The sequence below is a fragment of the Fusarium oxysporum genome, chromosome V (genome assembly GCF_013085055.1).
Source record: "Fusarium oxysporum Fo47 chromosome V, complete sequence".
NCBI lineage: Eukaryota > Fungi > Ascomycota > Sordariomycetes > Hypocreales > Nectriaceae > Fusarium > Fusarium oxysporum.
The window spans coordinates 1,843,045-1,857,836 of record NC_072844.1 but is presented as its reverse complement, the minus strand read 5'-3'; the positions used below and the strand labels follow the sequence as shown (position 1 = coordinate 1,857,836).

General features: G+C 49.3%; 5 protein-coding genes across 5 annotated transcripts; 4 read left to right on the top strand and 1 right to left on the bottom strand.

Moving 5' to 3' along the window:
- The first annotated feature begins 418 nt into the window (after positions 1-418).
- FOBCDRAFT_35066 (cell division protein Cdc14) lies at positions 419-1,706 on the top strand. The gene is made up of 2 exons (XM_031183982.3): positions 419-1,053; positions 1,106-1,706. The coding sequence occupies exons 1-2, from the start codon at positions 628-630 to the stop codon at positions 1,568-1,570; spliced, it is 891 nt and encodes a 296-aa protein (XP_031039624.2). The 5' UTR covers positions 419-627; the 3' UTR covers positions 1,571-1,706.
- Positions 1,707-3,203, bottom strand: FOBCDRAFT_35062 (uncharacterized protein). Its single transcript, XM_031183980.3, has 2 exons — positions 2,948-3,203; positions 1,707-2,891 (listed from the first exon to the last, which is right to left on the bottom strand). Exons 1-2 carry the CDS (start codon positions 3,114-3,116, stop codon positions 1,843-1,845), a joined length of 1,218 nt encoding a protein of 405 aa, XP_031039622.2. The 5' UTR covers positions 3,117-3,203; the 3' UTR covers positions 1,707-1,842.
- A 5,563-nt stretch (positions 3,204-8,766) lies between these two features.
- Positions 8,767-10,318, top strand: FOBCDRAFT_35050 (INO80 complex, subunit Ies4). Its single transcript, XM_031183976.3, has 2 exons — positions 8,767-9,369; positions 9,426-10,318. Exons 1-2 carry the CDS (start codon positions 8,945-8,947, stop codon positions 9,823-9,825), a joined length of 825 nt encoding a protein of 274 aa, XP_031039618.2. The 5' UTR covers positions 8,767-8,944; the 3' UTR covers positions 9,826-10,318.
- Positions 10,319-10,949: 631 nt separating this feature from the next.
- Positions 10,950-11,285, top strand: FOBCDRAFT_201603 (uncharacterized protein; the record flags this gene model as incomplete). The annotated part of the gene is made up of 1 exon (XM_031183975.2): positions 10,950-11,285. The coding sequence occupies one exon, from the start codon at positions 10,950-10,952 to the stop codon at positions 11,283-11,285; it is 336 nt and encodes a 111-aa protein (XP_031039617.1).
- Positions 11,286-11,983: 698 nt separating this feature from the next.
- FOBCDRAFT_293140 (uncharacterized protein) lies at positions 11,984-14,792 on the top strand (the record flags this gene model as incomplete). Its single annotated transcript, XM_059611820.1, has 5 exons — positions 11,984-12,990; positions 13,239-13,341; positions 13,398-13,644; positions 13,695-14,183; positions 14,237-14,792. 5 exons carry the CDS (start codon positions 11,984-11,986, stop codon positions 14,386-14,388), a joined length of 1,998 nt encoding a protein of 665 aa, XP_059464902.1. The 3' UTR covers positions 14,389-14,792.

The window sequence follows — 14,792 nt, the reverse complement described above, 5'->3', positions numbered from 1 at the left end:
TTAACTGCCGAAGTCCTAGTAGCGCGCTGCTGTGTAAACAAGTCCACGGGTCTCTGCCTACCAAGCGTTCTAGCATTCCCATCTCGTGGATCAACCATAGCTATACTCGCACCTAGAGTCCGGATCTTTTTCACAGCTTCCATCTCAATCTCTTACAAACAAGATTCCGCCTGGACCTACTGGGACATTCCTTTCACCAACGGCGCAGATGACAGTTGACAGCCCACTTTAGCGTGATCCTAGCTGCATATCCCCTGTAGGCCCCTGTAACCCCGGACCATGCCAGCCCGCTTGTCAGCTGGCGACCCTTAAATCTTGGAATTTCCTGAGCCGTTGCTGTGCCGATAGCTCCACTCCATGGGATTGTTTAGTGACAGCAACCTGACGACGATCATCCATCTTTCTACTTCTTTCAACTGTTGCTTGGGCTCAGTGACTCTCGGCGGTGTGACTGCGATACTCAGTTTCCATTTCTTCTATTCTTCTTGTCACCTTCATCAAATGTTTTCTTAAATACTCTTTTAAAAGCACCAGCCGCAATCGCATTAAGTCGATACTCTTCAGCCTTTCCATCTTTACCGTCTCCGGCATAACGTTCATTATTGTTCCTCCACCAACAGATACACGATGGAGTCTCTTCTATCACTCGCCTTCGACAACCTTTCCTCATATGACGGACCAAAAGTCCGTAAGGGCCTTCGCCAGGTCGAAGGCCTTCTAGCTCAGATCTGTCTCTCTAAAGCAAACTCTCGAAACGACCGTGCACATCGAAGCCGGGATACCGACGATGATGGGAGTGAAGGATCAACACCTCCTCAAAAGGATCTTTCCCAACTTTCCCGCGACCCGGCATTTCGAGAGTTTTTCAAGTTGCAGGAGGGATTCGAATGGAACGTTGCGATGCGTCTTATCAGCACTCTCGATCGACTTATGGCTAAGGGTGGTGATGGTGGAAACGACCTGTTGATTCTGAGTGCCCTTGACCTCATACAAGGAGTCTTGTTGCTACACCCCCCCAGCAAGTCTCTCTTTGCCCGAGAACAGAACATGAACGTATGTACACAACGACTAAGCCGCCAAATACCACAAAACTAACACCATGTAGCTCCTCCTTGACCTTCTCGAGCCCTTCAACTGCCCTGCGATCCAATCTGCGACTCTCCTCACACTCGTCACTGCTCTTATCGAGACCCCAATCAACACCCGTACCTTTGAGAGCCTTGATGGCCTTCTTACTGTCACCTCTCTTTTCAAGTCGCGATCCACCGCCCGTGAGGTCAAGCTGAAGCTCGTTGAGTTCCTCTACTTCTATCTCATGCCTGAGATTCCTTCGATTCCCCGAGCCGATCAGCGCGATAGTGTTCCCGCTATGCTTCAGCGAAGTCCTAGTAAACTCGCAGGTGCCTTCAATGCCGACTCACGTCGCAAGCGTTCCGGCTCTGATCCTGAAGGTGACATCTATCTCACCACGGAGGAGAAGCAGGAGCTGCTTAGCCAGCATCTGAGCAGCGTAGAGGATCTTGTCAAAGACCTCCAAAACTGCGCACCTTTCGGCGGTGTTGTCTGCTAAATGCCGCTGCAAAGAATGAGGTCGTGGTTCATACTGTTTTCATATTTCCTGTTACATCTCATTCAACGGCGTTGTAAGGACTATTAGGTGGTGCCCTTATGATTTGCTCTTTCTTTTGGCGCGGAGTTCTGAGTGATAACTTCGGTGCACATAATCGTTTGTTCGTTGCGCCGGGACTGTTGAATATTTGGATCATCCCTTTGCATGAATGGTCTGGCTAGGCGTTTACAAGTAACAGAAAAGAATAGAACGGAACGCATTTCTCCTTTGAATTATTGCTTTTGCTCTGGTGCAACATCCCCCGCTACACTCTGTGGAGGGGTGGGAACGATTGACAAGGGACGGCCTGGTGTTATGGCTGAGTCGTTACCGTACAGTTCAAACCGGCCGTCTATTGTTTCAGAAAGGGGTGTCTGGTATATACTCGGGCTGGACATGGGTGACAGAAGATCGCTGCCGCCCCTATTCGCTGAGCCGATCTCCACGGGCGCGGCGATATCTCCAGGGGATTGTGCATGCATGGGCACAGCAGCAGTTCTTCCAGGTGAGGTGACCCGTGAGCTTGCTTGCTCCGTATATGGTCCTGCTGCTGGGTCTGGTCCAAAGTAGTCCTGGGTCAAGCCTGACCGGGCATGGCTCCCGGATATATCTGTCATGGCATCTCTAGGGGGCGCACTGCCGTCTCCTTCGCCAGATGCTGATGGCCTTGATGCAGTGCGCTGGCGTCGCTTGCGCAAACACATCCAAGTCAGCCCGCCAACAATGATACTCGCTCCCACGACGACACCGACGCCAATCCCAGCCTTTGCACCGTCTGACAGGCCTCCGCTGCTGCTGTCGTTGTCGTCGACAATCGTGACACCGCTTTCTGTCGGTGTAGCTTGAGCGCAATATCCCTCACCACTGACCTGGGTGCACTCTTGGTCGTTGTCACAACAGCCTGCACCATCTGAGCATTTATGCTGAGAGGTCGTACAGCCTGAAGGAATGGGCGATAGGAGGTCGGTTCTTGAAGCCGGTCTCGTAGAGGCGCAATCACCACCCGCCCGACACTCAGAGTTGTAGCCGCAGCAGTTTCCACCAAGGCTACTTGGGCAAAGGTAAAGACTCGTCCTGGGACACTTGCGATCGCAGCAGCCCTCTTGCGCAGTGGCAGTTCCACTCCTTGTGACGGTGCGGGTACAGAAATAAGCATTCGAACTACACGGTGAATCGCTGGAGCAGTTGGAGCCTATAGGACAGCATTTCGGGTCGCCTTTTCGGTTGACGTAGCAGTAAGAGTCGTTGTCGCAACAATCATCTGGAAATCCAATCTCGAGACCTGTGGCATAAATGAGTTTGGTGTCTGAGAGCATTATAGCATCCACATGGACCTACAGTTGTGATGATCCGAACCACAGTCTCCTGCGCGTTTTGCCAAAGGAAATGAGCGATCGATGAAGAAGCGCGGCATCAGGTCGCCAGGAGCCGCTTGGAGTGCCTCATACTGTCGTGGGTTGTGCGCAACGGTAAGAGGGACAAAGACGAGACAACTGAGAAGCCTCATGATGAGAGCGGCACAAGGAAGAGTGACGGAAGATTCAACAAAGCGCAGTATTCATCGTCGCATCTCTTATGAAATCTATTTTCTCTCACAATTAAATTGATCAGAAGCCGGAAATCGATGAGCATAGTTGAACAAAGAAAAAGAATGTGATGGGAGCCAAGACTCAAGAGAGGTCTATGCATGTAAGACTCGAATCAACTCGCTTCGGCGACGTGTGACGGAGAGTGACAGGCCCTCCATGCTTGCGATCTGCCCTACCATCTTGGATGCATAGCTATCATTGGTCTGTTGTTCAATGTACATCAGGTTCATTTCCACTTTCTCATTCATTTCTTGAGTTGTTAAGGAAATGGTTGACCACAATGTGGCAGAGAACCGTTACAATGGGGCTGAAAGCACAAGTGCTTACATGACATTGCCCAACGTGGTATAAAACCCGCAATGGTCAGTTCAGGCTGACATGCTTACCGGAGAATTAAATTTGATATATTATATTGCCGAGTCTCCAAAACTCTTAAGAACGGGGACTTGAAGCATAGGAATTTAAATTAGATGATGGCGGACAAAGGGTAGGATACGTTCTAAGCTGTATCAGCTGTGACTGTAGTTGAGTAAGACAAATAAGAAGCATGTATGCAATGTGATTTTGTGTCTCTCTAATCCTTGTAGCTTAGCTGCATCCCAAATCTCACAAGGAAGATCTTTTGTAAACAGAATAGACTAATACAGATATACGAGGGAGTTTCTGCTGTGCAAGTCTGACAGAATCAAACGCCCATTGCGAACGTGCGCTTACAAGGGACAAAATCCGCCACGTAACGACGATAACGCTATTATACATTTGGTCCGGTACAAAGAAGAACGACCAACTATGCCTTGCTTATATCTTCCACAAGTAAACCGATATGAACAAGATAAATATAGTACATCTCTACATTCTTTCGGTATAGTGCAGGAGCTGATATTCTTCCCACATTTACGAATACCTTATCAAGTACCGCCGTCCATACTGATTTTCAACCTGAAGCCCGTGAGCTAGTGCTCCAATTGCGATGAATGATCTCGTCTCAGCATTCTACGCTATAAAGACCAACGGCAACACTGCCTCGACATTCTTTGCTTTGGGTCAAAGATATATCGCCCAATTCATACCTGGGCACCCATACTTCTTTTAATCTCCATCACTGCCTGGAATTTAACAATAATTTGATCGTTTCAAGCTGGCAACCTCTTTGCCGTGAGCCGGAAAGACTGCTTAGATTTGCTGATAATTTCAAGAGGCATAGTAATCATGTGTGCAGGTCCAGGCACTCTCAGCCCTACTGCTTCAAAGCCACCTGAAATCTATACAACTAAAGAACAATCAATGTACCTTCATTCCACCCTTGTCCGAGAACATGTAAGTCGCCTCTTCCAATCATGCTCTCACCTTTTACCCCTAATGACATTCCGTAGCATTAGCTCCGTGTTCTTACGTGGCGAGAATGTCTACATACAACTACAGCTTGCCTTTGGCTCGGGATACGACTTTAAGGGGTTTCAAAAGTTGATCGAGTGTAGTATTCGCGGGGCTGTGGATACGTGCTATTGCTTTTTCAACGGCACGGTACTGTGGGCGAAACAGGAATTAATTCTCATTTATATGACAAGCGTACCAAAAGGGGAATCCAACATAAATTCATAGTGATCATTCTAAAACATCCAAACCCAAACATCATTAAAGTCCTTAACTCCAGAGCAAATCATGTATATTTACATCTATGCTCTCTCTGCCAGACTAGCTGACGACCTCGGAATTGTTCTGAATCCACTGTTTGGCGTTGCATGGAATGTCCCGTTGATGCCTCCAGCACCATGAGATGGTACTGAAGAAAGAGACAGAGGCTCTTGGCTGGGTTCAGGGGTTGTCATGACATCAACATGGCTCAAACTGATGGTGGTTGTCGTTGTGGTCTGAATGGCTGTAGTCTCTAACGCGAGAGGAGTTCCTCCAAGGGTTTCTATCAAATGATTAGTGGAGTTCTCCAATCCGACCTGGTTATGGATGCTTGTACCTGGTGTGCTTTCCTCAGTGACACTCTCCTCCAAAGCAAGTTTTCCATCCTTGTTGAACGCTGCATTTGTGTCTGCGTCTTCATCTTCTTTGAAAACATGTCCGGGGGCTTTCAATGATGCAGTGGGTTGATTCGCATTAACAAACTCTGTGCGTACAGTAGTTGCGAGGATGGTTGAAGACCTTGTAAGGACTGATGTGAAAACGAGAGTTCTAAGACTTAACGCTGTCGGCTCAGGTCTAGAAACAGCAGATGGATTTGAGAGTAAGGTTGGTGCTGCAAGCTGCTGAGAGCCTCCAGCGTTGATAGTCGGGGTGGAGATGGCTTCTGTCTCCAATGCTGGAGTCGTTCCCTCGGCCTTGGCAGTTGCAGGAGAGTCTTCTGTTGTCCGTGTCCCGGATTCCGTAGCAGAAGATTGGGAAGGATCTGCTTCTGGAGTAGGTACGAGGACCAGAGTTATCGTGGTGTCTTGTGCTGGCTCGCTCGCGGATTTGATCCTACTACCTGGTGTGCAGTTAGGGTTTCGACGTATGATGGGTAGATCACTTACTTTGTCAACACACTCATCATCTTTGGCACGGGATGGTCTCTGAGTCTCCTTAGTTGCTGAAGTACTAGTCTGTCCGCCAAAGGTGACATTGGTCGTGACCGTCTGGACAACGTTATCAGGATCCTCAACAAATGCACCCCCGGGCGCAGTACTGGTAGCATCAGCAACCTGCTTGGCAGATGAGATATTAGGATCTTTGGCCTTCCCTTCCTCTGTTGGCTTGACGTCTTGTGCTGTGCTAAATTGTGTTCCCGTCGGAGCCTGAACTTCACCAGTCGGTTGAGCAACAGCATTCTTGGGACGACCACCTGATTCCACGACGCCCCCCTTTCCAGAAGCATCTGCACCTTCAGGCAGGGTCACGGCAGCACTATTGCCAGACAGCCTTCCAACTTTAGGCTCGCTAGACGGATTAGTAGATTCACCGTTTACCACCTGGGTGGGATTTGCAGCAGGCTGCGCCAGCTCAGTCTTTGCTTGCCTGTGGGTATCTATCTGCGATGCATCTAGTTGAGCTGAAGCGCCCGGAGCCTGAGGCTCGACAACCGTGGCTGCGTCTGCCTGTGACGGCAACGGAGATCGTAGAGAAGGGTCCGAAACCATAGGAACTTCTGATGGACCCGAGGCAACGCCTGGTCTAGTGACACCAGCTTTGCCAGAGGGAGCAGGCTGTTGTTCAGACTGTTCGCTACCAGTAGACTCATCAGAAGACCCTGCAGGTAATTGATCGGCCTGACCAGACTGACCTCCTGACGAAGCGCCTGCCCCTAGAGTAGGCTGCTTGTCCGTTGCACCAGATGGCATCATGCTGTTCACCTGCTCATGGAGTTTGTTGATCTGATCCAGAAGTTCCTGAAGAGCTTCTTCGGTAACCTCAACCATATCGCCCTGGTCTTCAACCAATCGCTTCACAAGGCCGAGAGTGTGGTGAAGTCCATGACCATGGTGTGATTTCCCAGGAGGCTCTTTGAAAGGCACTACCTTGATAGATCGAGCCACTGGTTCATTGAAGACTACACCTGGCAGTCTGAACGAAGCTTTGAGACGAGGCAGTAGGGCAGCATGGGTGAATGGGGTGGTAAGGAAGAGACATGGTAGGAGGCAAAGAAGAATGTATAATCGAATCATTGTGTCGACTTGGTGATGGAAAAGAATTGAATAAACAATGTGTGATGCTCTCCAGTCCATTGTGGCCGACAGGTTGCCATGATATATCTTTTGTCACGGGCTTCAGGTTGTAGGGGAGCAACACATTCCAACTATCGTGATAGCAACGCTTGTCATGGTGTCTCAGTCTCGGGTGGGCATACAATGGATCAACACTTGTTGTTTCACCACGGGCCAAGGAAGGCTTTCATTCCTGTGATGAGCGGGCAATTCAGGCAGTATCACGCTTGATTTTCTTTGTAGACACCTCGAATGGATCATATGGATAGTTATGTAGCGTGGTGATACGCCGAAGCAGGTATTCTTGATATTGTTGCCGAGTACAGCCTGTCCGTCATGTTGATCGCTGCGGGGAATCGAGGCAATGCGCGGTGGAATCTCTTTGGTGCATCATGGATGACGGAAGTCAAAATTGGACACAAGATTTGTCTGGCGGAGTCGTGACGACGCTCGGGTCTTGGTCAGGTAATTTCTCGGTCGGGATTCTTTGACTGACTACCTGGGTACTAATGGATCTCGGTTGCACCGGAATTTGCTACAATCACAAGTGACAACTGTAAGCACGCGATGTGGCATTTGGGGGAGAAAGTTTGAATACAGAAACCGAAAGCTTCAAAGGTAAATATTGATTGAACGTTGATGTTATTCGCGCCTGCGAGGATTGTGAGGTATTCGATGATTAAATGCACAAGATACAATTTCCAGGGACTTGACCGCTAGGAATCAGACCTGAATTCACAGGCTAGAGAACTCCGAGTGATAGCTAAAAAGCAATGCCAAGTTATTCTGCAGGTGTATTGAATCGCAGAGTTCCGCCACCCTGATTATTTGCAGGGGCTTGCTGAGTGACATTGAGAGAACCCCATTTCTTGCTGGTTTTCCACCGTCATCACGGGCTAAGGGAGGGCTATCACGAAAATGTGACTGAATGAGGGGGATAAAAAGGGTCAGATGGAAGTTACAGTGTTCTCCGAGCTAGCTGGGGTGGTTTTTGTCGGTATCATCAATATTCCATTATATGTGAATATTGATCAGGGTCATGGTGACCATTACAGAGCATCGCAACATGAAGCCTTGAAAAGTCTTGTGTATATTTAGCGACCAAATGGCTATTTCGAAGGTGAGGCAATGCAAATCGTGCCTCTTTGGCGGTTAAAATATGTGGTCATCATCGCTGATTGATTGCAGGGACAATTCGGGGGCTGAAGGCGATGAAGTGAGCGTGGGAGCTTGATTGAAACGAGCTTTTGGTCGCTGAGTTTGCTCAGTCGCCTAGGAGGAGTGGAATAACAATAGAATTCGAGGCGCTGCTTTGAGAGAGATTAAAGACATACCGGGGCTTTGATTGGCTGGAAAGAAGCGGTACCCCTGCCATGCGGCAGAAGTGGCACTAAACCTAATCGGGTAACAGAGGAGACGGGCTGGACCTGGGCCTGAAATCCCCAAGTTTGTTCGTCTGCCACTGCCACTTGCTCTCGCTCCTGCTGCTCTGAGTGTGAAGAAACGCGGGAAATCAAACCAACCCAACCCAACCGATTTTTCCTCTCCTTGTGCGCCGCCTTCGGCCCCAGCACCAGAATCAAAAATGACAACAATACCAAGACCCCAACCTTACAAGACAAGGCTTTTGCCCTCTGTTCCATTACTTTCATTTCCACTTTTCACCACCGCAAACCCATCATCACCACCCTGAAATCTTGACTCGGCACCAGGCTGAATGAAAAACTGACCTGACTTACGCCTGTGATCGCAACTCAGCTCCTCCTAATAAATCTCCCACTACTACTAAGACTCGCTCCACGCAAGCCCCAAAAGCCCACCACCCCTGACCACGTCTTGTCCACCACGGGATCACCACCGGGTCTTTGGTTATTTGCCGCCGCTCCCGTCACCAGTCTATTCCTCAAAACCTGCTCCTTTCCCTAACCTTCTTCCACTATCCTTCGCCGCTTGCAAACATCATCAATCAACACCACACATCACCTTTTCATCAGACAACCCTTCCTAGACTATAGCATCACCGTCAGCTCTTTGTAACCTCGACCTCTCTCAACACCATGGCTCCTCCAGTCAAGTCCGCCGACGCGCGACGCAAGTCCAGCACCAAGGCCAGCTTGATTGTTACTCGCAAGGTGTCGCCCGACAAGCTGCGTGCTCTACTCGCGCCCGACTCTATCAAGGAAGAATCTCCCTCCAAGGACATGAAAGCCAACGCCGACTCACCTACCGATGCCGTGTCCGCTTCTGGTTCGCAACCACCAGCCAGCAACACGAATGGCGACAATGCCTCGGACTCTAACGCTGCTACTCCTGCCCCTGACGCAACTCCTGCCGACGGGACACCGGCCCCTTCGGCTATGGGACCGCCTACCGATGGACCGAAGAAGAAGGGCGTCAAACGATCTGCCCCGGGCGCCAACGGTACAATAGATGGTGTCCCCAAGCCTCGAGGAAAGCCTGGCCCCAAGAAGAAGCCTCGTCTGTAAGTTTTTGCAACCCCCACACATATTTGAACATTGGACTGACCACTACTCCCAGGGAGGACGGAACGATCGATCACTCAGGTTCCAAGCCTGCCGGAGGTCACAAGCTTGGGCCCAAGGCGAATCAAGGGGCCATCAACGCCGGACTTCGCGCTCTCGATCGCTCAGGCAAACCCTGTCGCCGATGGGCCAAGGGAGGATTCCAACTCAAGAGCTTCACTGGTGTGGCATGGGAGATCCCTCGCTGGGTGGCACCTCAAAAGAAGGCTCCCGAATCCAGCGCCGATGATTCTACTGCTGCATCGGCCGAGGGCAGCAGCAAGGAGAACAAAGAGAACGGCCACGAGAGCAACAGTGCTAGCAATAGCAATACTGCTAACGACGTAGAGATGCAAAGTGCGCCCAGTAACCACGCCTCCTCGCCGGCACCTCTTGCTATTGCCGCTGCTTCATAAAAACTGCCCCTACGACGCGACCTTTTTTTCCTTTTCATTTTGCTCTGATACCAGAGAATGTTTTATTATAGCGCGAGATATTGCGGGCGTTCTAGGTTGGCAGACAACTGATTCTTGGCCTGTCGGTGAGACTGAGATGCTCTCAGACCGAGCATGACCGTTCATTCATTCGGAATCTTTTATGTTTTTCATCAAAAAGCGACGCTGGTGTCGCTGGCGTTACGGAACAGCGAGGATGGAATGCTGTGGAAAAGGATTGGCATTAAACCGTACCAGGACTGGCGGAGCATATATTTGATGTACAACTATTGTTACGATGGTGCAATGTTAGATATACTCGGATAATTCTCTGAAATGAGCAATTAAATATTTGTTCTCTGAAGATATATCGTACTTATGCTGTTACACTGCGATCCATGCGCCCGTAGCTTTGAAGACAGGCGCTAATCTGCTGGTTGCTGCACACATTGTTTTCTTGTCGCAGCCTACCTAAGTAGTGTCGATAATTCCAGTCATTAATGGCTCACCACTTGAGATTACGCGCCACGTAGGTCTGAAAGAAACTGACACAGATGCCATCTCGCGATAACTCTAAGTAGACGTGGCAGAAAGCTCTTCATGTCAAAAACGGTTCCCCAAGCGTCCTCATCAGGTAACATGAATGATCGCAATGTCAAAGCCAAAGTCACAAGTCTTCAGTTTATTGCCTGTTTCGACGAGGAATGATCTCTAACATGAGGGAATTGTCAAATTCAGCGGTCGGGGAAGAGTTTTCGGGGGTTGAGATGGCCCAATGGCCAGACTGTGGATACATTTTCGTTCGTCTTTCTCATCGGGGTCATGTCTTGATGTCGTGGTGTGGTCGCAGGGAGCGCGCAAAGCTTAGTCATCGATACCAGAGCCGTCCCGTGACTTTCATGCCCGTTTGACTACGGTAGGTACGAATTGTAACTGTATTGCCCCAAATTTTAATTGATATTTGGTTTATCGTGCTTTGAATGTTTTGCGGTTAATGGGGATCTTGCTTTTAAGATAAAATTGGTGGCTGATGAATGATGCCTGGAGGGGCTTGAGCGAACGGTTTGAAACCGAAACCCAAACCAACCTGGAATATCCATATCAAGATGGAGATGCTCATTGGAGGTATCGGAATAAGTCAGCAAATAACCTCACCAACTTATAAGCGAGGAAACCACAACTTGTTTCTGCACCAGGGCAGCGTTGGTCTCGCTATTGCTACTGTCATCACTCGAATGTTTCTCTCCAGAACACGGAAAGGACCCGAAGAAAAAAAGGCTCAGGACTATGCTATCGACTATTATTACGCCTTAGCTTTTGGCCATGTTGGGGCGATTCCATTTGCATGGGGACCTGGAGCAATGCAGGTTAGAAAGGGTCCGGCCCGGCAGCGGGGAAGCTGGGCCTCCACTGTTAAGTTGATGCAGCTGTTTGCTAGGTGAAAGCTTAACAGACAAGGTCAAGTCAGACCAGGCAGGTACTAAAGACTAAACCCGCTGGGGGAGAAGAGTGACCCTCGTGATAGATAGCGCAAGTTGGTAGCCATGATGAGTGATGTGATACGTACAGCACCGGCTTTTCTCGTCAAGCCATGACTCGATTCATGTTGACTACCTATTAATGATAACTAATTGACGAGTCTTTCTTATTACAGATACATTCGTATCTCATTTTTCTTCTTTCTAGTTACCTAAGTATTAATCTGCGTCTCTATTGCTGCTAGAAGTTGGTGAGTGGTAACGGTGACGCGCTGTTGTTCTGACGGGAACCACCTCCACCTCTACCCGCCCCGTCCATCACCATCACCATCACCATCCACCCGTCTTCTCCTACAACTACCAACCGCTATAGTACACAAGTCGCCTTGTTCTCCCAACTTGAAGATCACTTGAGTCTATTGCTCTTATTTATTTCTTTCGCTTTCTGCTCCGCTTTGTCAGCCTTGCCGGCAATTTGTCGACGCATCCGAAGCTCGTGCTACCACCTCCCAGACGACTGTTACGACTGTTTCCGACTACGCTACAGCTCACACCCCCACTACAAGCCTGCGCTGGAACCCATCCTAGGGCTTCACCTGGCAGTTAACTCACCTGCCTTTGCTGCTGGGTGCCGGGCTGTTTCGTTCCTGCTTGTCGTGGACATGGCAAGTCCCCTTCACCAAGCTTCTCGCTCGTCTGCTCGTCCCGAACCAGCTTCGCCATCCACTCGCCACGCCCATTTCTCTCCTCCGCATAACTCGTCTATAACCAATACTCCCAACTTTTATACACATCCTGCCCGTACTTCGATATTTAGTGCATCCGGCGAGCTCAACATTCTTGGCTCCGAACCGACGAATACCATCATGGAGACTGTTGGGATTGAGACGAACGCTCGGAGAACTGGTCTACCGTCATTCTCACGAGCCTTTAACATGCTTGTGGAATCCGGGGCTGTTGATAATAATTTCAAGAACGAGGATGAGGCTTTCTTTGTCCCATCGTATCTCGAGAACTCGACATACGCCCAGAAGCTCCAGGAGGCACACCAAGCTAAAGTTCAGTCTCGTCGCGATTCGACTCCAGCGAATGGTTTATCCCAGCACTCCGCTACGTTCAATCAGCATCCTTTGCCCCCCGGTTCGCATCGAGGCATGTCGCACACTGTTATAGAGCGTCCCCCGGCCTTCGAGGAGGATGATGACCTTGCACCTTTGCCAACAAAATGGAACAAGGATGATCAGTGGGGAGGCATTGAGATCCAAGCCGACGGCTGTACTGTGAAGTACATCGGACCTAAGAATCAACACGACCAAGATCACATGGCTTGTGCAGTCCGCGCCGACCACTACATGCCCCCCCAGTGCGGAATTTATTACTTCGAGGTGCAAATAGCAACAGCTAAACGCGACGACGCGACTATAGGTATTGGGTTCGCAACCAAGAATGTCAATCTGTCACGGCCTATTGGCTGGGAACCCGAGGCCTGGGGTTATCACGGCGACGACGGGCGATGTTTTACAGGGTCAAATATCGGAAGACACTACGGCCCTGGATACAACGCCTATGACGTGATTGGATGTGGCGTGAATTTCAAGGAGAACAACGCCTTCTTCACCAAAAATGGAGTTAAGCTAAGTATGTGCATGCATGCTAACAGCCCGGAGAAGTAAGAAAACTTGGGACCTCTATCCTAAGGGATAAAAAGACTGGCCTAAAGGCTTCTAAGTCCACCCTCAATTTATATACCTTAGGACTATCATCATCCTAAGTGATGAACATCTAAGTCTACACTGGATTTACCTAAATCTCGTTATCACCCAGGATGGAGGTCCTCAGTTTTCTTGCTCCCTGAGGCAGGTCACCTTGCGTCCCTTGCTAACAAACAATAGTCACGGCATTCCACGATGTTAACAGAGGTAGGCTCTACCCAGCGATTAGCCTCAAGAAGCCCGGCGAGTCCATCCGAGTCAATTTTGGACAAAGCCCTTTTGTGTATAACATCGACGATATGATGCGGGTAGGCTTGTGTAATACCCCACACACAGCATGATGCATAATTAATACCCTTTTTAGGAAGAGCGTGAGAGAGTGCAGAAAGATATCCAAGCTACAGACACATCAAGTCTCGTCCCAAACATGAGCGAAACCGATGTAATTCAGGCACTTGTTCTTCAGTTCCTCCAACATGATGGCTACGTGGGTACAGCTCGGGCTTTTGCAGAAGACATGAAGAAGCAAAAAGAAGCTCTAAGCCTTGATCCCGGAGTTAAGGTCGACGGTGTTAGTATTAGAGATGACGAAGACGCAAATAATCGCCAACGTAAGATCACACTTCCTTGTTGTCTTATCCTACTTCTGACCACGATACAGGAATCCGGCGTGCAATCCTCGAAGGGGATATTGACAGGGCGCTCAAGTACACGAATGCATATTATCCCCACGTTTTAAAGGATAACGAACAAGTCTATTTCAGATTGCAATGTCGCAAGTTTATCGAATTGGTGCGAAAAGCGGCCCAGCTCAACATGCGTAATGAGACCAAGGGTAATGGGCATGTTAACAACCCCGCACCTCAGACGATGGATCTCGATCTTAACGGCAGCGAAAATACTTCAAGGGATGCGGATGGTGGTGAGAATAAGACAGTGATTGCAGAGCTTGAGCGCAACATGCTGGAATACGGACGGACACTCCAGGAACAATACGTCAATGACCCACGGGTAGAAGTCAGCAAGGCACTTACTGAGATTTGGGCATTGTTGGCATATGAAAACCCACTCAAGGTGCCTCAAGTCAGCCACCTCTTGGATAGGAACGGTAGAGTTGCTGTTGCGGAGGAACTAAACTCGGCCATTCTACGTAAGTCGAGCAAAGGAGCATATCAGTTGTTGACAATACTAACGAACAAGCAGTATCTCTCGGCAAATCGTCTCGAGCAGCACTAGAGAAAGTTTATGCTCAGACCAGCGTGCTCCTTGAAGACCTTCGCCAGGACGGTGGCGAAGGAGCATTTGCTTCAGTGAATGATGTCTTGAAGGGAATCCCACAATCTCCACAACACTGATTCCACCGTCGCCGACATGCCTGCTATTTTTGCCTCATTGTCGGTTTGCATTCTCGGGGGTTTATGGTCATCGGCGTTCTAAAGGGTAATGCTATTAGTATGGAGTTTCTCTTGTATCTTGTTTTCTGTTTCTGCTCACTTCTTACCACACGAGCCTGTAACATACTGTGCTCGTTCAGGAGTGGCACTTTGTCGATACAAAGCATTTCGTATGAAGGTTCTGTGTTCCTAATGAACTCTTATAGACGGGTGAAGGGATTGGGGATGGGTTCATGGATAATAGGTCAACAACTCCCCTCTTGCAGGCAAAGAACGGCGGGTTGTACAATGCCCAGCACATAGATAAGACCAGTGTCGACGATCAGTGGTAAATCGATTTTCAGCATATTCTACCAGGCACGGGA